Source organism: Nansenia antarctica (assembly GCF_963989245.1).
Source record: "Nansenia antarctica genome assembly, chromosome: 16".
In the NCBI taxonomy this organism is placed as follows: domain Eukaryota; kingdom Metazoa; phylum Chordata; class Actinopteri; order Argentiniformes; family Microstomatidae; genus Nansenia; species Nansenia antarctica.
In genome coordinates this window covers 22547984-22570772 of record NC_137686.1, presented here as the reverse complement: position 1 = coordinate 22570772, position 22789 = coordinate 22547984, and the positions used below count along the sequence as shown (strand labels likewise).

General features: G+C 45.5%; 1 protein-coding gene across 1 annotated transcript in view; it reads right to left on the bottom strand.

Moving 5' to 3' along the window:
- Positions 1 to 595: 595 nt before the first annotated feature.
- Positions 596 to 22789, bottom strand: part of adgrl2b.1 (adhesion G protein-coupled receptor L2b, tandem duplicate 1) — a gene marked incomplete at both ends in the record, with an annotated part of 64643 nt that continues 42449 nt past the window's right edge. Inside the window, 12 exons of the mRNA XM_080546265.1 lie at positions 596 to 1485; positions 5010 to 5138; positions 7271 to 7367; positions 8253 to 8381; positions 8940 to 9108; positions 10651 to 10742; positions 13252 to 13318; positions 14735 to 14955; positions 15336 to 15545; positions 18385 to 18558; positions 19421 to 19638; positions 21143 to 21265. Of these exons, the coding sequence (XP_080402391.1) occupies positions 596 to 1485; positions 5010 to 5138; positions 7271 to 7367; positions 8253 to 8381; positions 8940 to 9108; positions 10651 to 10742; positions 13252 to 13318; positions 14735 to 14955; positions 15336 to 15545; positions 18385 to 18558; positions 19421 to 19638; positions 21143 to 21265 (2519 nt within the window). The remainder of the gene's footprint in view (positions 1486 to 5009; positions 5139 to 7270; positions 7368 to 8252; positions 8382 to 8939; positions 9109 to 10650; positions 10743 to 13251; positions 13319 to 14734; positions 14956 to 15335; positions 15546 to 18384; positions 18559 to 19420; positions 19639 to 21142; positions 21266 to 22789) is intronic.

The following is a 22789-nucleotide window of genomic DNA, read 5'->3' as shown; positions in this document are numbered from 1 at the left end:
CAATAGAGAAAATATAAGGCCTGAGTCTTGAATTAGTGGTTCTTTTTTTATAGTCCTCACTGTGTTGTGGAACGACTCTCCCTCATGAGCCCAGGACCAAACGGATCCGGATTTTGGATCTCCTTCAGGAGCACATCAGGAGTGGTCAATTGTGCTAATCCTGATCCTTTTTTTTTCTCTTTCTTTTCAGTATAATACAAATTCAGGCTGGACAGGGATGGCGCCAGACTTCTCTCTGACACTTAGTGTTCTGTGCGTCCCACCCCCCACCCCCCCAACCCTACCCCCCCCCCACCCCCCTCCCCCAACCCTAACCTCCCCTCCCTCAGCAACATAGCAGTTTAACTCAAAAGTCTCAAAAGGATGTTTGCGTGTTTTCTGAGTTTGTGTGGAAAAAAAAGTAATCTGTTTCCTCCCTTTCGTACCCGCCAGCAAACATTTCACTTCCTGCCTCGGACACAGGACAAAAAAGGAAAGGGGTACAGGAGGAGGGACCCAACTGAGCTTGGCAACAGTCTTTGACATCAACCAAGAGCCCAGATAGATCATGACCTTTAGACCTGTGCAAACAGAAGATAGTGGCTCCCCGCCCGGCTCAGAGGCTGGTGATGAGCTGCATCTGTCCGTCCCGGGGGGCTTCTCCCTCGGGCCCGCAGTCCTCGGCGCTGGGCGGCACGATGCACCCGTCGCTGGTGCCGCGGTTTATGTGGTAGTAAGACAGCGGCTGGGGCCCGTCGCCCAGCTCGGGCATGCTCTTGTGGTACAGGTCCTCCCCCTCGCTCGGGGGGGAAAGGGAAAGGTCCTCCTCCTCGTCGGGAGGATAGGGAGAGGTCGGGGGGGAGGGGGAGTCTCTCAGGTTGGGCATGCTGGTGTATAGGGAGTCTCTGTTGTTGGGCGACTGGGAGCCCTTTTCCCCCTCCGCCCCCGCTGTCTCTGAGCCCTTCCCCCCCACCCCCCCTGCCTCCCCGGCCCTCCTGGGGGCCTTCTGGGCGCTGTAGAGCAGGGAGTGAGTCCTCTGGGGCAGTAGTGGGGGTTCCAGTGCCCCCTTGTGGTGTGGGTGTAGCAGCAGCTCTAGGGGGTGGCCTCCTCCTCCTCCTACCACACCACCACCACATCCTCTCTGGAGGGACGAGGCCTCCGCGTGGTCCGCTACGGTGGTGTCGTCCTCGCTGCCGCTGCCGCCACCACCACCACCTAGGTCCACGGTCACCCTAGTCTGAAGAGGGGCCTGGGAGTCCCTGTCTCTGGGAGTGTCGCGGCCCTTGGGGGCCAAGCGGGGCCTCAGGTTGTTGTGGACCATCTCGGAGATGATCATCTTCTCAAAGGCGGCGTCGTCCAGGCTGAGGCCCCCGAGGTCCCCCGGGCCGTGACCGCCCACGTCCTCGTAGTCGTCGTTGCGCAGGGAGTAGCTGTTGTTGAAGTTGCCGTTGAGGGGTAGGGTGTCCATGGCGCTGAGGTCCCTGCTATTGGTCAGAGAGTGCTGCCCTAGAACAAAGAGACGTGAGGAGTGGATTAGATTCTATTGTTTGCACTTTTGAATCCATATGAAATCAATACTCAAATCGTACATACACGTACATAGAGTTTGATACTGCTCAGGACACTCCACTCAAAGTCTCGCAACCGTTTACAGTCTGGATATTCTGTATCACCATCAAAATGTACGTTTGCAAAGTTCAAATTTGAATGTCCCCCATCGCCGTCTTCCCCCCCATTCCAACCCATTACCGTAGCCAATGCTGGAAGTTATCCTGAACAATATTCGACAAAATGAGAAAGAAAAACAAAACATCACACACACACACGGCAACAAACAGATATGTAGCTAGCCAGGTAAGGACAGAGCGAGAAACGACATCCACATGAGAGAGAAAAAAGAAGAAGAAGAAGAAGAAGAAAAAAAAAAGCAGTGGGGAAGGGGAAGGTGGTGGGAAAAGCCACTATGAATAAAACATTCCACCTTTAAAAGAAAAGAAAAGAAAAGAAAAGAAGGCAAGACAAAAGAAGTGGAACACAGACGGCCGGCCACCTCTCTCACTGCACTGGGGGGGGGGGCCCACAAGCATAGCAACACCCCCCCCACACTACCACAGACAGGCAGGGTGCAATGACTCACTTTGCCACCACTCACATCAATTGTGTCTGCTCAGGCTATGTGGCCTAAGAACTGCTGATGTGCAAAAAAAGTAAAAACATATGCTTTTTTTATATTGCGGCATAAAAAAACGTTGAAAATCATTGAAATAAGACAAAAGAGGGGGGAGGGGGGAAGGCTTAAAATCAGGCCTGGATTCAGTCAGTCCAGACTTGGTCCTCCAACAAAGTGAACGACGGTTTTCTTTCTTTAGAAATCTAAAGTGATAACGAACCATTAACCAAGAGTGCTTTCTCGAATGTAACAATTTGAGAGAGTAAAGAGAGGACAAAGCTTTCAGACGACTGAATCCATGGCTTGGCTGGTGGATGGGGCGGGGGGGGGCAGCAGCAAGCAATCACAGCGTCTTCTACAACTTTCAATGGCAGGTTAAGGTACATATTATTGTGTTCTCTCTCTAAAGCTGGAGCAAGGGATTTTACAAGGTGGTTTCTGTCTACTTCTACAGGCTGGGGGGAGAACACAAGGTACACAGTAGATCACATGTAGATAGCTCCTTGTGAAACTCGATGATCGACCGTCATAAATAAGTAGTGGCTAAGATGAAGGGAGAAGAGTGGAGATGGGAGTCTGGTTTGATAGGATGGTTTGATTTGATAGGAATATAAGGCTATAAATGAGTGGGAGGAGAGGATAAAAATGTCATATTTTTCTGCCGGTTTCTTCCACCTCGTTTGATGCTCTGCAAAGAAGAGATTGAAGTCTAAGATTTCACTCGAAAATGAGTCTGAATAGAGCTGACTGGGAGGTGGAGGAAATAATTTTGAGCTCTGCATTGACACACTGGCGTCGAGATAAGAAGTGTTTCTTTTGTAGGGAGGGAAAGGAGTGTAAAAAAATAAATAAAAAATAAACATACATCAAAGACATTTCTAAAAAGAGCGGATGGGGGTTGGTTGGATGACGAGGGCAAAAAAAGGGCGAAGAAAAAGAAGAAGAGAGAAATACCACGGAAAACACACCCTGCTGCAGATTTGCATTTGTTTATGCGTGTGGACAGTCATCCTAGACGCAGACAGGTATTGTCTACTGGGAGAAGGAGGGGGAACTGATGTGAACAGAATTTAACCGGACGCGGAGACAGCTGCATTCTGGGAAACACGCCAACAGAGATTGAGCCAAGATGTTCCCCTTTTTTACCGTTTTAATGCATCATATCAACATCTGCAGAATATTACTTTTATATTAATACGCACATAATATAAGCCACACTCATCCTTTGGCATGGGGGATACAGTGTAATGACTTTAGCAGAGAGGACATTAGGAAGCAGAGGCCCTCATTGATCCACCAGCCTTGTGACTGATCCTTACAAGAAGTTACACCCAAAACCATGGTGCTTCCATCAGCGATTCTCTTCATGGTGTCATGTTCTCCAACTGTTCTTCCGCCATTAATAACACTAGTGCATGTAATTGTACAGTATGTATATGAAGTTCCCCCCTACTACGCCCAACCCGCCGTGCATCCATCAGCTGTCTTCGTAGTTTCAACTGTTCCTCCGCCACGAATTACTCACGAAATCGGATGTGTAAATATGAAGAAGTTCCCCTGACGCAACACACTGTATCTATCAGCTGGTAGTCTAGTTTATTGTTCTTCAACTTTCGCCTTTCATTATATGTTTAATTGTGTCTCTCTCAGGTGTTGCTACGTGGTTACGCCTGCCCTTTGCCCATTGTGTCTGGGCAGGTTTAGAGATGATTACGCTGATGCAGAACAATAACCTCTTAATTACATGTTGCCACCTCGTATTCATGTTTGCTGGCCAACTACAATAATGATATCACATCATCATCTTTCTATGACTATGTCTGGACAGGAAATGTCTCTCGTGTTTCTAAAGCATTGTTTCCTTGTGCATTGGGGGGCTGTGTGTACGTTTTAAACGTGTGGTGTGTTTTGATGATTTCATTTCGCTCGGCAACACGACTGGCCGATTAGTCTTTGATTTCGGTGCAACACGTTTGGGTCCGACCTCACTCCATTAACGTGCGAAAGGCAGGCAGTTGCACTTAAAAGGAGCTCCGATTGTAATGTGTGAGTGAGCTTGAAGACGTGCCAGATCTGAGAGCGACTGCACTGTGTGTGTGTGTGTGTGTGTGTGTGTGTGTGTACGTACGTGTGTGTGTATGTGTTTCATCATGGATCCTTCGCTCTCCTCACATTCATCCCGGTGCAGCTTCCTTCCCCTCCTTCCCCTCCATCCTCCTTTTATCATCAAACCTCTGCATGTCTGAGGGGTATAATTCTGCCTGCATTGCGTCACGTCGCTCGTATTTCTTTTCTCTTTTTTTTTTTCTGTTCCTTTGCTCTGCTTATCTTTTCGCTCTGACGGGGAGGGTAACTAGGTCACGGAAGACACTGACAGGATTCAGATCAATCCGTGACTGACTGGGTTCGTCGAGAAAAAGGATGGCAGAAAATCATTGAACCTGCTAATAAAGGTATCCTCCACAGGGGTAGTAGATATAGATATATTGTAGTGAAACAGTATAAATGTAATACTAGTCTAGAAATATGTAAACACTCCATGGAACTCCTACGATTTCCCATTAATGACTGCTTGGCTTGAGCGGTCTAGGTAAGATAGCATTGAGCGAACCTTATCTGTCACTGTTAAAATAGAGCAGCTCGCATCGATAGCGGTTAAAGAAAAAGGTTGTTGGGGGTGGCAGTGAAAGGGGGGGGGGGGGGTTTGAGGAGAGAAGGGCACATTTACAGAAAGGCCTTTTCAACACTTCATGCTGTGTCAGAACCGTGGCCTTCCGAGTACACTCCATTTCATTTAATTCCAGCACACAAACCAGAACAAACACAAGATCTACGTAGAGAAACAAAGGTCGCCGTGCACCTGGTGAGTGAAAGGCCGGTGGAGAGGGGGTGTTGCACACCACCGTTTCCGCCAGCAGGTTGTTATAAGGATTGTTAGTGTCGTGGGCTCGAAGGAGGGGGTTAGTTAGGAGGTAGTTGCCAGTCATCCCTGCAATAACAGAGAGAGAGAGAGAGAGAGAGAGAGAGAAAGAGGGAGGGAGTGAGCAAGGAGGAAAGACAAGACAGAGGAGTAGGGTCACACTTTATGTTATAGTGCTCAGGTTACTGTGTAATTACTCATGTAAGCACTATGTAATTAGTAACTGAAAGGTTTTGGTTAGAGTTAAATTAGCGGGCCAGTGTACATGAGTAATTACACGAAGGTATGACCAGTAAAATGCTAAGAAAGAAAGACCAGAGGAAAAAAGATCACAAACATTCTCTGGTCCTTACTTCACTGCGCAACAATCAATCAATATTGTCCGAGATACACATCTTTACTGCACCCGGCACACTCATTTTTCATATTGTCGTGTCTGTCTTGTCTCATTGCTGTGCATGTCGGTGAATGTTGAGCTCCCCACCGAGTATCCCAACGGGTTCCCACCAACCTTGCTTTGTGTGGATTTTCATAAGGGGTCTGTCATCAATTGTGATAGTGAACAAAACACTGTCTGTAACACCAGACAGAACCAGGGGTCTCTTGTATCAACAACATGATTCCGTTTTTTATCTGTTAAACAAACATTTCACTTTACTGATAAACAGTATCATCGTAACTTTATTACAGCCAAATATTTTAAAGTATTTAGGCTATCATTTATATTCTATTTATCCCACGCTTGCCAAAAGAGTTCGTTATGCGCCAACATGGAACAATTCAGCCATGTAACCACTCTCCTTCTAGACATTCGACGAAACATGACCTCACATGTAGGCCGCGATACATAACAATGACATCATCACAGTCCATCTAAACAGGCCACTCATCATTGGTTACTACAATCAGAATACGAATCACCACTTCTAAAGAAGACTAAACAGTATTTAGTCGAGTATTTTATTGGGACTGGACTGGGAGAGTCCCCCCTATAGATGACCAAGAACCACCAACAATCCATCAATAACATTATCATTTACATATCTGTTGACTTGCAATAAGATGTTTGACTAATTATCCATAAACTATTCATTCATATTAATGTCAACTGTATAATAGTGTTACCACATTTTGGCATGTTGATTTCCATAACTCTATGAGTACAATATTTTTGTTTATATTGTTTTGGTTTTTGTGTACATTTGTATTGATGATGACGTATTGTATTTTATTTTCTAATATATATATTAGATTATATATATATACAAATGACAGAAAAAGTGTCTCAAAACTCTTTCTGAGAGGTCAACAATGTGTTTTTTAAATCTGTAGTTTTGTATTGTTCGATTGACGCATTATTGTGCAGTGACACTAAAATAGCAAAATCTATCAATCATACGATCAATCATACGATGTTACAGTTGATGGGGAAATATCTGCAGCGAGACAGCATGGACGCTACTGTGCCTCATCAGTAGAGATTAACATGCTGCCTCATCAGTAGAGATTAACAAGCTGCAGCCTTGGCGAGGGCTCACACTAGACCCACTTTCGTGAGGAAACACAGTTGTCTTCATACTGGCGGCGACCTCCCCCCGACAATCATTCCAGTGGTTGAGGATGAGTCAGAGAAAACTGCGGCACAGCCGGTTCCTCTAGTCAGGGTCGCCCAGAGTTGAACAACCACCTTCTCATCAGTACCACTTCACGCCAGACTACAGAACAGTACTGTTCTGGAACAACTGAACAAGTAGCAACTGTACTGTTTAACCACACAACGACTTTTACTCACTCTGTCGTCTTAAGTATTTCTTTTGCTTATCACTGAGAAACAGAATGCCAGTATAATGCGTTAAGATACTCACTTTACATTATAATAATAATAATAATAATAATAATAATAATATTAATAATAATAGTACATTAGACTTACGGTATATAGAGCTTTTCTAGACACTGAAAGACGCTTTATATTATAACACTTGTCAAGCCCATAGGACCTACTTGTAATGTTTTACCATATTACAATGACGCAGTTATTATCAGCCGTGTTGGCTCAGTCCAACGATTGCCACACAGAAAGACATAACACATTCTAGCTCTGGTCATACAGCAGCATCATCAAGGCTCATACGTGCCTATGACAGGTTATAATGCATCATGTCAAGTGTTATGCATGTCAGTTGGGTAGATGTGCTCACCCTGGTTGAGCGTGGAGGTGCTGTTGATGTCTCCTGAGATGAAGGAGGATTCCGACTGCTTCCTCACAGTGTCGTTCCACATCCTCCTGATACGACTCTGACACATGCAGCAACACAAACAGTAGGTTGGAATAACTGCCTTAGAGGACTCTCTACATTAATTAGTCAACCAATCAATCATTCAATCAATCCGTCAATCAATCAAACTTAATTGATATTAGCACGTTCCGTACATGAATGCGATGCAATGCCCTTCACAATAAAAAATCAAAAACAGGGTTCCCACACCTTCTGAAACATCCAATTCAAGACTAAATTCCCTCAAAATCAAGGACCCAACACGGCATAGTTTGAGACAGATCTAGATGAGAATTTATATAATAGGAACTATCCGCTCACAGACAACAATTAAAAAGAGAGGCTTTTGAATGTAGAGGCTTGAACACTAGATGGTCTTGCCTTCTCTACCACAGCACAGCAAAACAATATATTGTGAAATATGTGTAAAGGTATCTACTATAATTACGTAAAACGAGAGAGAGAGAGAGAGAGAGAGAGAGAGAGAGAGAGAGAGAGAGAGAGAGAGAGAGAGAGAGAGAGAGAGAGAGAGGGGAATTCAAGCACTTTCAATGACCCATGTCTATTTTCAAAAACTTTTAAGGCCTTGATTTTCTTTTGTGAAATTCACAAACTTTCAAGGATTTCAAGGACCCGTGGGAACCCTGCAAATAGGACATACGCAAATGAATGCATCAATCTGGGTACACCAGTGTCAATCCTGGCCTTGGACGGCCTTTTGTTCCAGTTCAATACCAAGTTCTACCAACGAATCGGATTGAACTCATCAAGGGCTTGATGATTTGTTGCAGCAGGTTGAACTTTAACCTTCAAATGAACGAGAATACATAAGATCTTCCTTTCCCACTCAGTGGAGAGAGAAAGGCTCTCATCTCCTAGTGTGGTACATGATATATATATGTACCTGTGTAGCTGACGAGTAGCGGGCGGTGGATCGGGACGTGGCTGTCTTGGCTGAGCTGTGGGAACCTTCGGAAGGCAGACCTCCGCAGCACTGGGACTGACGGAAACATTTGCTGTACTCTTTACGGACCTGCAGGGTGGGCAGAGGATCAGGACAGAGTGAGCTTACTGGCCAGAGCCAGAGACACTGACAGCTGACAGCTTCCTCCAACACGCCACAAAATCCACATCTTTATTAAACGCTCCATTAGGAAAGTTGCAGTTCAGTGGCTGATCTCTACAGATGGGCCTAGCATTATTTCCACCGATGACTATGTATAGATACCATAAAAGACGGGATATTGCGGACTAACGTAACACAGATTTATAATCTCAGACAAATGTCAAGAGACAGCAGCGACTGTGTGAAACTTAAAAAAAACAAAAAAAAACAACGATATACATATATATTATATATATATATATATTGTAGCACTTGAGCACAGGCAAGAAAGTAAACAAAACATTTTCCCTGGAAACGTACAGTTCAAAAGAGGGTTATTTTTCTTTCACATCTCAAAATGAACTGCTCCATTCAACAGATTGCCTATTCATGTAAGTCCTATTATTACGAAGCCAAACTCCCAACTTTGTGAAGAAGAAAAAACTTTTTCGATTTCATTGTATTCATAGAGGTCATAACTCCTACTTTTTTCTGGAGGAGGCAGTGGAAGATAAAGATGAACATCCCTTGCAGGGTGTTAAAGATTGTGAAGAGGTACGCCATGACAACAGAGGACTCATTCAGGAAGAACAGGCCAAACGACCATGTCAGCCCTAGCAGACACAGCAGAGCGAACGCCCCGAGAACCCAGGACCTGAAAGACAGAAAAACATTCATCACAGTCATTAGAATAAAATAACATTAGGACCAAAAAAAAACCCTGTTAGATTTCATCATCGGCTGATTCCAAGTCGCTGCGTCCTTGAAGTGTCTCCCTGTGTGGAAAACTAGCGCCATATTATCTTTCGCTATTTGTCTTTCGGACATATTATCTATACGGAGCGCAAAAATGCCGATACATAAGATTTGGAATGGAATTAAACAAAAGTCAAACAATATTTCCTTGGCTTTCCCAGGGGTTGGTTAAAGACAGTGCCAACACAGCAGGTTTTTTATAGGGAGGTTTCCAGGAAAGCCTAAGAGGAAATCAGATAACCAGCGGTAAGTTTCTACGGATGACGGCTGGCAGAGGGGAGCTATCGATACACAGGAGAGTAGAAGAGAGCAATCCTGGAAGAGAAAGAGAGGCCAGAGAAGAAAAGGAAGAAAATGAAAGAAACCGAGACACCATTGTAAGCACGTCCCTGAGAGAAAAATATCCATGGACAGATGGGAATGAGAGAAAGGTGGAGAAAGAGATGCCATAGATTAGACCTGCTTTTGTGTCATTGTTGTATTTTCATTATTTGATGGGTATTTGGAGCGTGGGTAAAACTCTTTATGCTTTCAAAAAAAAACTTGACTGGTTATTTCAAAGTCTTTTCGGGAAAGTTAACCCGTCTTAACTTTGGAGGAGTACCGGTACATACGTGGTCGATCAGAGGTGGACCCCAATTAATGACGGTTAATACGCTCTGTTCTTCTTTGAATTATGTTTGAAAGAATCGCTCCAATCTCCAAACACAGACCTTCTTTAAACTAGATTCTACACCGGCATAGCAAAAACGAGGATAATGAAACGACTTTGGCGTAAAAAACAACAACAACAACAACAACAACAACAACAACAACAACAAAAGAACAAGATTATCTCACACAAAAAGTATTGAACAAAAACAAGGAATAGCATATGTCGCTCTTTGACTTTAGAAGTATTGTTGAAGTATTAAGAACACAAAAAAGACAAGTCCCTGACCATTAGTTGATCTAGTTCTTTGGCTGTTTCAATGGAAACATGGGCACATTTCCAGCTTCTTCTCCCTTAAATCTAAGAGCCACATGTTTGAGCCAGTCTAGAGGGGGAGGCTGTCAACAATGCCAACACAGGAGCAAGTGATACAAGAGGTCAGTGATGCAGTTATGAGGGAATAAAAGAGGCAATATAACCCCTTCATAGCACAAACACTGCGCTCATAAAAGCAACTAAAAAAGGCACCACCCGAGGATTGAAATCAAATCTGAAAGGAATACTATATATATATATATATATATACATATTGTATAATTTTCCACTTTGTTTTTGGTGTAGAGGGGGCTACAAAAAGGTCAAAAGCACCTTCGATATTGCATAAAGAAAGCGTAGGCAGGGATAGCCAGGCCATGGGGCTTTGCTTTTGCATTTCACTTCAAATTGAACCTGAACCACAGAACTATGAGTATCGGCCCTGCGCGGTCACCCACAATGACAACCCCTCACCTGATACCCCCCAGCCTGGTAGAGTCCGGTTTCATGGAAGTGGAGTGCTTCACCATCTTGTACATCGTCACCATCAGGAAGATGAGATTGAGCTGTCAAAACAAAAGAGGCATATCAAGGTTAACGAAGCACATTCAATATGAGAGGACTCATTTCCTGATACTAGCATGTCATCTGCATACAGTGCACATTTCTGGTGACTTAATAGAGGACTAGTAAAAAAAAAAAGAAGAACGCTTTTAAACTACAGTAGGTCTTTGGCACATGGTGCGAGTATCAAAACCAGCACTCCTTAACCGAGAAGGATATGAATGTTTTAAGCCTCAGTGCAAATCATAAAACACCACACTTGCTTCCAGTAAGGAGATATAAAGAAGGTTGTTGCTTTGGTCTCCTCTACCACTGCCAATGATAAACTGCCTTTCTCTTTTAGCTGATGTAATACATAACCTCAGGTCTTGGCCAAGCAAGTCTCGGTGCCAAAGGCATAGCGTTATTCCTCATCAGAGAGAGAGAGAGAGAGAGAGGGAAAAAGAGCATGGGAATGTAAATCTATTATGGCCCCAAACAGAACATGTCTACCATGGAACAGAGCTGAGAGGGGGGAAGAGACGGAGGAGAGTGCCATATTTTAGAACCGAAATGTCTTCAGCCAGGAAAAACAACATATTCAAGCTATACGTAAAAAGTTTTTCCATGACTTCAGGGATGTTTCTCGAAGTATTTGGAGGCACTGCTGCCAGTGAGCGAACGGGAGGAGGGATATGCTTCACTTTGGCTCACTACCATATTAAATCTAAAAAAAAGCACTTCTGTAAAATACTTTTGAAAAAAGTATTCAACTTATTAAAAGCTTCTACTTATAATCTGCCCTCTGGCGTATTTATTCAGAAAAACCTAACCAATAAATGACCAAAACTCTGCGTTGGTTGGCAAGAACGAACACCGATCGAGAGAGATACCGTTACCAGATTATCAAATACAATATATTAGATGCTGACCCTACGGAAGCAGCTCAGCATGGTCCTATAGGAACTCCCTCTGAAACATTAAGACACAGAGCCAAGACAGAGCCTTAAGATCCCTCCTTTAAAGAGACAGAGAGAGAGAGACAGAGACAGAGAGAGAGAGAGAGAGAGAGAGAGAGAGAGACAGAGAGAGAGAGAGAGACAGCGACAGTGAGAGAGAGAGAGAGAGAGAGACAGAGACAGAGACAGAGAGAGAGAGAGAGAGAGAGAGAGAGAGAGAAACCAATAACTCAAGAGAGACGGTGAGAGGGTTGTCTCCCCGTGGAGACAGGGAGTAAAGGACAGAGGGTTTTTAGATCCCAGATTTGAGCGATGCTGAGTTTTGTCCCGTGGCCACCAGGGCCGACGTACCGTCTGCCTGAGTCTGGTGGCTGGAGATGCATTTAACACAGCCGCAAGTGATGACACAGATCTGATGAGACAGACTAGCCTGGCACTCTGCGGAAAGCAGAGCCCAACTGCACATGCTCCCCTCCGCCCCCTCCGCCCCCCCCCCCCCCCCCCCCCCCCCGACGGGGCCCCGCCTCCTCCTACAGTACCCAGAACTCTCACCTCCCTCACGAAACACGCCACAAAAAAACATTACTGCCAGGGCCGGCACAGCCCCGTCCCTTGGGGTGTGTGTGTGTATATATTAGAGTGTGTGTACTCAATGTGCGCAGTATGTATATATACACATGTGTTAATGTCGATATGCGTACAGTAAATGTTGGCGGGTGAGTGAGTGAGTGAGTGAGTGAGTGAGCGAGCGAGTGAGTGAGTGTATGTGTGTATGGGTGCGTGCAAGTGCGTGAGAGTGTGTGAACGCACCGCATGAAATATTCAAAGGTGAAGATGGAGATGTCCGTGTGCCGGTATTGGCCGGGGGGGAGGAGGAGGGGGGGGTGTCATGATCCTCAGCAGGGCCCTGAGGTTCTAGGGACGGGGCAGTAATGGCTGTCTGGCCCACCCACTCATTACTTCCATGTTCATCCGTGTCCCTCCACACCCCCCCCCCCCCCCCCCACCCCCATTCTTTTTCTCACTGAGTAAATGACCTTCATGCCTGAGTCAATCTACCCCCTCCTCCTCCTCTCCCCTCTCCTTCTCCTCCTGCGAGAGGGGAGTGCTTCCCTCTGTAAGCTATGCTTCGAACCAAACGGTTTAAGCTGTGGCTGCTTGTGCTCTCCCACTGATTTCTAGAGGATTTCATAGCTGAATGGATGCTGACGTCCTTGTGTCAGCAATAATGGACCACTTTACTTTTGTGCAAATTGATTGGCGAAAGCAGAGCTAAGTGACCAGACAAGAACGACACACACAACATCACGAAACCGAGAAAAAAATCCCAGACTTTTTCCCTGGTGTTTTCATTTGAAGATAGAAAACCTTTTTGCTGAGGGCCAACGGACACATACACAGATATAGACACGGTATGGATTAAGCCCACACGCTGGATTTACATCTCCACACTGCTTTACAGTCACACACACACACGCACGCACGCACGCACACACGCACACACACACACACACACACACACACACACACACACACACACACACACACACACACACACACACACACATCTTACCATGATAATGAAGGTGACGGGGCCTATGAAGCTCCAGATGAAGTGGTTATCCACCCTCAGCCAGCAGCTGCAAGGAAAACATAAAGAGACAGGCCTCCTTTAGGAAACGTTCTTTTTCACTTCTCTCACCGTGCAATACATTCTTAGAAATGTTTCCACTCTGAAATTCAGTTTTTTAGGTCTGCTGTTGTAGCTCAATGTTTTGTGATATGTAGAAACTTGCAATAATATAATAATAATAATAATAATAATAATAATAATAATAATAATAATAGTAATAATAATAATAGTAATAATAATAAAAAGACAGAAAAAGGAAAAACAGTCAGTCAACAACAAGTGAAGAAAGATTAGTGAAGAGAGACCGTGAAGACATTTCTGGATATGTGCCATTAAGGACCAAGAACTAAGCAACAGACGGTGGTATTTGATTCAAGCCTTCAGAGTCTACAAGAATGCAGCCTGACTCTATAGACTTGATACAACAGCAGCGGAAAAGTTGTGTTCAAAAAAACATTTGTACTTCAGCTACTGTGTATGTTATCAGAGAACATTGAAAGGCACCACTGCGCTGCAAACTGGTATAACGCCCCCCCCCCACACACCCCCAACTCATTTACATAAATCCCTCCAGTGAAAGGCCTACAAAACATCATATGGCTCGCTTCTTGGATAAAGAGCCCTGGAGAAGTAAAGTTTCAAGATGAAAAAAAAGAAAGGGGGAAAAAAAAGAAAGGGGGAAAAAAAAGAGCAGAAAGCATGCTTACAGAGCACGCAGAGAGAGACAGAAAAAAAAAAAAAAACAGACCAGCGCAATCAGCCAGAGAATTCATTAATGTAGCGGTTTTGCTCACAGCCTGTTTTGCAGTGACAGGGTGTTCAACTTGCCAGGAGGCAGAAGGAGGCTAGGCCCTGTGATGCTCCTCTCATTAGCACAAAACTGTATCTGCGGCGGCAGCAAGGGGAAAAAAAAAACTTGATGAACACAGATAAACCACACATAGGCCCGGAGGGGGGTGTCCCGATATTCTTAAGTGGCATCCACCATCCACCCGTTGTCTCCTTCTCTTCTCACTACACTACAGCCTTGTGAGAGATCTGGATCCCCTGTCCGAATACCCCTAAAGTGCACCCGTCCTCACTTTTCTGGACTTCGAATGAACTTCTGAGCTGACTCCATGACGTGATCTATGAATGCGATGTTAGGATTCTTGTTTTCGCCGAATGCTATTGTTGTAGATCGATGATGAGCTCAAGGAAGAAGGGAGGACGGATTTATTGAAGAGATTTTAGAACAGAGCGAGGAGGATTGGTGAAAGCATTATCAGCTATTCCAGGTTGGGTGTCCTACATATCTGCTTTCACCTATCCTGTGGTTTTCAGATCGATGAAGGAGAGGAGAGGGTCGGAGGAGGAGGAGGAGGAGCGGATGCCACTCTTGACTGTTGAGATGCATCCCCCTGTCTGGAGGGAAAACACTTACGCCCGTTGGGTGCCGTAGCTGTGGTAGTCGATGGCGGCCGAGATGCCCACCACCACGGCGGGGAAGAGGTACCCGGAGACGTAGTAGTACTTCCTGCGGGAGAACTCGCTCTCGAAGACCTCGACGAGCATCAGGTAGAGCTGCACGCCCTCCAGACACATCCAGGCGAAGGCGGCCAGGAAGAAGAAGTGAAGGACCCCGGCGATGATGGAACACACCAGCTGAGGGGGAGGGGCATGTTTAGAGGTTACACACACACACACACATATGTGACAGGGGCTGGTGAGAGGGGTAACAAGTCGCGGAAATGGAAAAAAAAGGTTGTTGAAATGAAAAAAAGTTACTTGGTTTGAGATTTGGAACTTGAACGGCTGCCATGATGGCTCCAAAATGTCAAATAATAATTGCATTATAGTAAAAATTAAAATGATTAGTTATTATTATTTTTGTATGTATTATTATTGTCTTACAACTTAATTCTTACTTAATTATAACTTTATTTTCATAAAAAATGTTTGGTTCCATTGGATTGTGTGTAACAATGTTTCCACCCTGATCACTGTGCAGAGCATCCTCTGGGGTTGTGTGGTGCGGTACCCACCTCGGGTTCGGTCATGTTGATGCCGACGAGGAAGACCAGCTCGGCGATGAAGAGGTTGAGGCAGAGGTTCTTGTGGATGGTGTTGCGGTCGCTCTGCAGGCCCCGGAAGAAGCAGAAGGTGAAGAGGCTGATGGCCAGGCACACCAGCGACACGGCGATGCCTATACGCGTGATCACCGTCAGCAGCAGCTCGTGCACGCTCCCCTCCGCCTGGTGGACAGAGAGAGTAACGGCAGGGATTAGAACAAATAACCTGGCGGAAACGGGAGCGACAACCCCCACAATTCCAATTGACCCCTTCCCCCTTCCATCCTATGCTTTTCTCGATTTTCTTATTTGTTTGGACTGGATATGAAAAAAAATCATGAATACCATATTGCCTTTACCTGTCTGTCAAATCATCTCAGATCTCCACAAGTGCATAGGGAGAGAGGTTAGGGGTTGGATTTGGAAATGAAAGGTTAGCGTCCCAATATACCGTATGAACCGTGACCTACTCTAGCATGACATCATCTGCCAGGAGTTGTTCCTGCCCATCTGACCTAACCAGGAAAAACCCCCTCGCTGTGGGTTCTACTTATGACTCATAGAGGGATTTAATTCAACATCCAGCACACAAACTTGGCATGTTTGAATGACATTGTCGAGCACATGTTGTGGTATGTAAAGTCATTAGTAAACTGTCACAAATGTCAGTTTGACGATTACATCGCATGGTATGTGTGGGATCGCTCTATGAAGGGTAGATCACAGCTCATGCCACAGTCTATGACAGGGAACACATTTCAATATGGACACACATGGGCAAAAATAGAAGCTTTAAAGTTTGAAACCATATAGAAAATCACTCAAGGATAGCGGTCAGAGCATGAGCTAATCCATTCCATGATATTTGTAATTTTATTGAGGGCAGGAGTTGTACTTGAGGTGAGTTGCGAGGGGGTTGGTGTGAGTTAAGGCTCAGTCAGAGGGCTCCGGTTTCGACTTGTGGTTATGGTTCGGGTTGCCACGGAAGATGGGAGGGGAAGAGTTCATGAGTCGGGACGTGTTATTATATAAACCACAAACTTATGTTCCACGTTTATTACTGGGTAGATGCTCACAGCACATGATATTTATCATGTAATTGGATTGTAATTGCATTTTTCCTGACAAATGGACCCTATACCCACTCCACGTCGAGTGGAAATGCAAATTAAAGCACGCCTGCGTACGTTTCTCATGATTCCCGGAGACACACGCGCGTGCGTGGAGGCTATTAGTCACGGACCATAGGTAAAATGTAATTTATTTCCAATAATGGTATGACACGTACTTATTCTTAGTCCTGAATCTCGGCTTGGGCTCCCGGTAAAGTAAATGACAGCCTCTGTCCGTTTCTCTTCTACAATACCTCACTCCTCCCCCCACCATCCATCTAGCTCAAATCTAATCATTTCTTGAGTTGTACAATCATGTTTAGATATACATGTATCAATGGGGGTGGGGGGGGGGGAGTGTCACTTGCCCTCAATGTCAAATCAAACCGTCGCCCCTACTTCCTGATCACTTGTGTAGATCTGAGAAGATTTGATGGGTGTAAGCAACATAGTCATATCTTCACCTGGCCTCTGATGGGGCTAAGTGGAATGTTGGCCATCTTGCTTATGTCTATCCAGTAGGCGTGGGTGGTTGGAATTTTTGGATACGGGGATACTGTCCCCCCCAAAAAAACATGATCATCGGTTAAACCGTGGGATTCAAAATCACATTGTTGTGACTGAGCCACCAATTTGATTAAGTCCTATCCTTTCTGCGAACCTGCTCGAACTCTTTCTACGAGCAGTGCTGAAAAATGCGCTTCAAATAAATAAATACAAACAGCACTAAAAATACTTTTGGTTCGTAATGAGACAAATTCGACTATGTATGGGAAACACTGCACGTTCAGATTCAGTTAAACCAAAAGTCTCTAGGAGGCAAGTTACGTTTTTCAATGCGCCATATATGTTGTGCTCAGGATGATCTTCGAGAATACTCACAACCCTGGCTGCTGTAGACATATATACATAATATACGTATATATTATCTATGGCTTTAGGGCTCCCGAGACCACATAGTCATTTTGGTGTCATCTGCTCGTAGCACGATTGCCTCTCCCAGAACGAATTTCCGAGAATGCGTTCTCCATGGTTGAAAATGTTTTTTTGCAAACTAGCATAACAACAGTTAAAACCACAGATATCCATACTATGGTCAAAACATCGGCGTGAAACCCCCATGCTGCGACCCAGCCTTAAAGGGCCCACCATAGAAACATATTGGTGAATGATTAGCGTCTCACAGTAGCGTCCGCGACAATATAGCAATTTATGCCGGTTTTGACCAAAACTGTTGCTATTTTCGAAAAGCCCCGGAAAGCCACGGTTAAACCGTGAAACCGCCCAACCCTACTACCCAGTCCTGTCAGATACAGAGAAGTGCATAAAGGGATGGGGGTATAGGGGGCTTGATGCATGGTTTCAGGGTAAAGCCATGTGGGCGGCCGTGGCTCAGGAGGTAGAGCCGATGTCTAATGATCGGGAGGTCGGCGGTTCGATCCCCGGCTGGCCGCGTGTCGAGGTGTCCTTGGACAACGCACTGAACCCCAAATTGCTCTCAATGAGGGGCCCGGCGCCTTGCATGGTGTCCATGCTCCCATTGGTGTGTGAATGTGTGTGTGTGTGAATGGGTGAATGAGAGGCCATTGTGAAGCGCTTTGGAATTAAGGCTCTATATAAGTGCAGTCCATTTACCATGCCACGTCTCATTCTCCACACGTTCTTTAGTCTTTAAATGCCTGTTTGCGTGTGACTCCCAAAGGGGGCGCACGGTATCCCATTTCATCTCACTTGGTCTGGCACATATTACACAACCTTCCTTACAAGACAGCATGACTGCGGCCTTGTGAACATGGAAGTGCGTCATCGGACGGTGTGGGAGTGCTCAGGGAGGTGGCGCGGAGAAATGAGATGAGACAGGGACGACGGTCGGTGTGAACGCCGCCGCCGCAGCGAGAGAGACCACTCACCACGTTCCCGCGATGAGCCATGAGGATGGCGAAGTTGGTCAGGTGACTGCAGGAGCAGGTGGTGTGGCTCTTGTTGGTGTCCAGCAGCTTGCAGCCTTGCGTGGACCAGTATCCCATCATGCTCCGCTCCGAGTAGTTCCAGAAGGAGCAGTTGGGGTTGTAGTAGTGCTCCTTCTACAAAAACACCCAAAGCGAGACACCGACTCGTAAACAGCTCTCTAAAAGCACTGACATTTCTAATGTTTGAAACAACATAGCCAATACTATATATTCTGTTCTATATTCATGTGTATAGTTTCATCACTTTCAATCAATGCAGGTCAAGAGACAGGAAGTAGAAGAGGGTTGCTATTGAAACTACCCAGCCGGGTACTAGGAAGCACTTGAACACACTAATGTTGGCCCGTGAGTGGATGCTTCCCACATAGCAGCATAATTACACATTCATCATAATACGCGACAAAACCTGGCTGCTCTTGATGTCTAAAACAACACCAATTAGGATCGTCTTGTTCATTTTCACAGCAGTGATCTAAGCAGCGTTCTACAGAGAGGGGAATTCACTCAAGGCAAGACCCGAACTGAACTTCTTGAATTGGAAAAATCCTTGTAGAAAAGAATGGGCAATTTTCAACTCGAATGAGTTCTGTTTTCAATTCATTTGTTGCATTTAACGATTAATATTCCAATTGACCCCTATCCCTGCTATCCTTTGACACTGGCATTTATCAACTATTCCAAGCCCCCATTCCATTTTCACTATATTATTTCCTTCCACACATGCACACCCCATTTCATTTCGCAACAGTGTACTTGGTCTGGCTCATTGGGACAAACACACACAGACACACAGATACACACACAGACACACGCACAGACACACACACACACACACACAGACACAGACACACACACAGACAGACACACAGACACACACACACACACACACACACACACACACACACACACACACACAAAGACACACAGACACACAGACAGAGCTCTGTGGGTCTCTCTGGGGGGGTTGGAAGCTTACGTCGAGGTGCTCCAGGGTGAAGATCACAGGGTCGGACACGAACACACGGCTGGACTCCTTGGTGATGGAGGCGGACAGGATGTGGGAGTTGACGGTCAGGCTGAGATTGCGCCCGCCGTCCCCCTGGCCCCCTCCGTCACCCCCCCTCAGCGTGGCGTTCTCTGTGCTGAGGAACCGGCCCAGGTGCTTATAGAGGACAAACACTAGCTTGGCAACACCTGGGAAGTAAACAAATGATTATCAGACCTTTGGTGACATTGTGAACAGATGTTGCGGTTCCCCAATCAGTTGAAAATCTGTGCCTGGAATCCTAAATATAACAGATTTCCATAAAAACCTTGACGTTCGTCAAAAATCTTTGTAAAGCGTGGGTGTGCTCAGAACATTTATTCATTTTTGTTTTTACACATTGAATATAATATCGACAGACATAATTGGAACAACTGTATACCACAATTTTATCCATTTAATACATGTTATTTGTACATCAAATACGGTACAAATAAGTAATTGTTTGTTTGTATGAATAAAACAGTGAAAAAGTATCTAAAGCCGCGGACAACATGTGGCGCGCATTACACTTTTCTTCGCCCGCTCTCCCGCTGTCTCTCCCCCCGCGAGAGCAGAAAGCTTCTGTCTGCCTTTTTTCTGTGTTTTTGAAATTAACTTGTTTGCTAGAGAATGTGAAACGCATCTTGGAAAGCTGTACTATTACGGTTTTTATGGACAATAGTGAGCGCATAACTTTTCAGTTAATAATACATTGAAGTGCCAGACAGACACACACACACACACACACACACACACACACAAAGAGTCACTTCACTCTTCATCACCCAATCTCTCTGTGCTGTGAGGGCGGAACACTCCTGTCTTGTATTTTTTGGCAATCAACTTGTTTGCCAGAGAAGTTGATGTGGAGATTATAAGTTGTCAATTTCTTCCTTTGCCCAGGAAAGCCTTCATGACTTCATCATCATATTCTCAGATAATCACACACCCGCTGGCCAGATGAATCTTTCCCCAGGTATGGAAAGCTGTATTATTAACTGAAAGGTTTGGACAATGCTGAGCACAATAACCGTTTTTTCATCAACCCGCCAGACACACACACAGACACACACACACACACACACACACACACACACACACACATTACCCACATCATCTGCTTCTTTTCACAGGTAATCGTTCATTGACACTCAACTAACTGTTATTGTTAACGTTAAACATATATTCTTTTACGTTAACGTTAAATTGTTATTGTTATTATAGACGATAGTCATTATGGCTGAAAGGGTCGGTTTCAATTGACTATGATGAGGGTGAAGCTAGAGTGAAACGAGTTTCAATGGACCAGCACCTCAAGCTGTGACTTGGAGGTGTTAGCTATCAATAAGAGGTATAGTCGTCATGAAAATGCTTCCAGATTTCTCTCTATGTGTGATATTAATAACGCTAACTTGAAAAGTCTCACAACGCCTTTATTTATAATAGTTATTTTATTATAAAGTGTCACGTGAGGTCTGTGGGCGCCGGTGGAGAGTCTAGTTCTATCTGTGTAAAACACATTGAGCACTTGGGAAAAAGCGCTATATAATGACAATCTGTTATCACTATAAGCTATTGCCTCTGCATTGAGCTGCTAATGAAATAGAACAATGAGGCTATTACGTGACTATATTCCGAGGTTCATACCGTCTACACGTCTCTCATGCTTACCGTTTTTACTGTTGACTTTGACCGTATTGGAGGAGAGCTGAATGGAGGCACCACCCTTGCTGCTCTGGGGGAACCTGAAGTCTTGCACCTGGCCGTCTGTACTGAGCACATAAACATCCAGCACTAAAGGGGTGGGGGAAAGAGAGAGAGAGAGAGAGAGAGAGAGAGAGAGAGAGAGAGAGAGAGAGAGAGAGAGAGAGAGAGAGAGAGAGAGAGAGAGAGAGGTAAAGGGGGAGGGAGAGGGAGAGAGAGAGAGAGACAGGGAGAAAGAGAGAGAGACAGGGAGAGAGAGAGAGTGACAGAGAGAGAGAAAGAAAGAAAGAAAGAAAGAGAGAGAGAGAGACAGAGAGGTAAAGGGGGAAGGAGAGGGAGAGAGAGACAGAGAGAGAGAGAGAGAGACAGAGAGGTAAAGGGGGAAGGAGAGAGAGAGAGAGAGAGAGAGAGAGAGACAGAGAGGTAAAGGGGGAAGGAGAGGGAGAGAGAGAGAGAGAGAGAGAGAGAGAGAGAAAGAGAGAGAGAGAGACAGAGAGGTAAAGGGGGAAGGAGAGGGAGAGAGAGAGAGAGAGGAGAGAGAGAGAGAGAGAGAGAGGGAGAGAGAGAGAGAGAGAAAGACAGAGAGAGGTAAAGGGGGAGGGAGAGGGAGAGGGAGAGAGAGACGGAGAAAGAGAGAGAGAGTGACAGAGAGAGAGAGAGAGAGAGAGAGAGAGAGAGAGAGAGAGAGAGAGAGAGAGAGAAAGACAGAGAGAGGTAAAGGCGAAGGGAGAGGGAGAGAGAGAGAGACAGGGAGAAAGAGAGAGAGAGTGACAGAGAGAGAGAAGAAGAAAGAAAGAAAGAAAGAGAGAGACAGAGAGGTAAAGGGGGAAGGAGGGAGAGAGAGAGGAGGAGACAGGGAGAGAGACACAGAGAGAGAGAGAGACAGGGAGAGAGAGACACAGAGAGAGAGAGAGACAGGGAGAGAGAGAGAGAGAGAGAGAGAGAGGGAGAGAGAGAGAGAGAGAGAGACAGAGAGAGAGAGAGAGGGAGAGAGAGACAGAGAGAGGGAGAGAGAGAGAGAGAGAGAGAGAGAGAGAGAGACAGAGAGAGAGAGAGAGAAAGAAAGAAAGACAGAGAGAGGTAAGGGGGAGGGAGAGGGAGAGAGAGAGAGAGACAGGGAGAAAGAGAGAGAGAGTGACAGAGAGAGAGAAAGAAAGAAAGAGAAAGAAAGAGAGAGAGAGAGAGACAGAGAGGTAAAGGGGGAAGGAGAGGGAGAGAGAGACAGGGAGAGAGAGAGAGAGAGAGAGAGAGAGAGAGAGGTAAAGGGGGAAGGAGAGAGAGAAAGAGAGAGAGAGAGAGGGAGAGAGAGAGAGGAGGGGGGGACATGAGAGAATGAATGGATATACATTACTCATAGGTCATGTTTCAAAAGCAATACACAGTGCTTAATAGAGCCCTCCCATAGAAAGGTCGGGAAGGGAGAAACAAGAGCGGCGCGGTCCAGTGATCCAGCTACAGAATCCAATCTTATTGTCAATATCCCATCCACTGCTATTTACTACTAGGAAAAAAAGGCATGGAACTCTGGACTGAGCGGTTCCTCAGGGAGATAGGGAGGGAAGGGGAAGAGAGACAGGGAGACAGAGGGAGACAGAGAGAGCGAGAAGAGAGAGA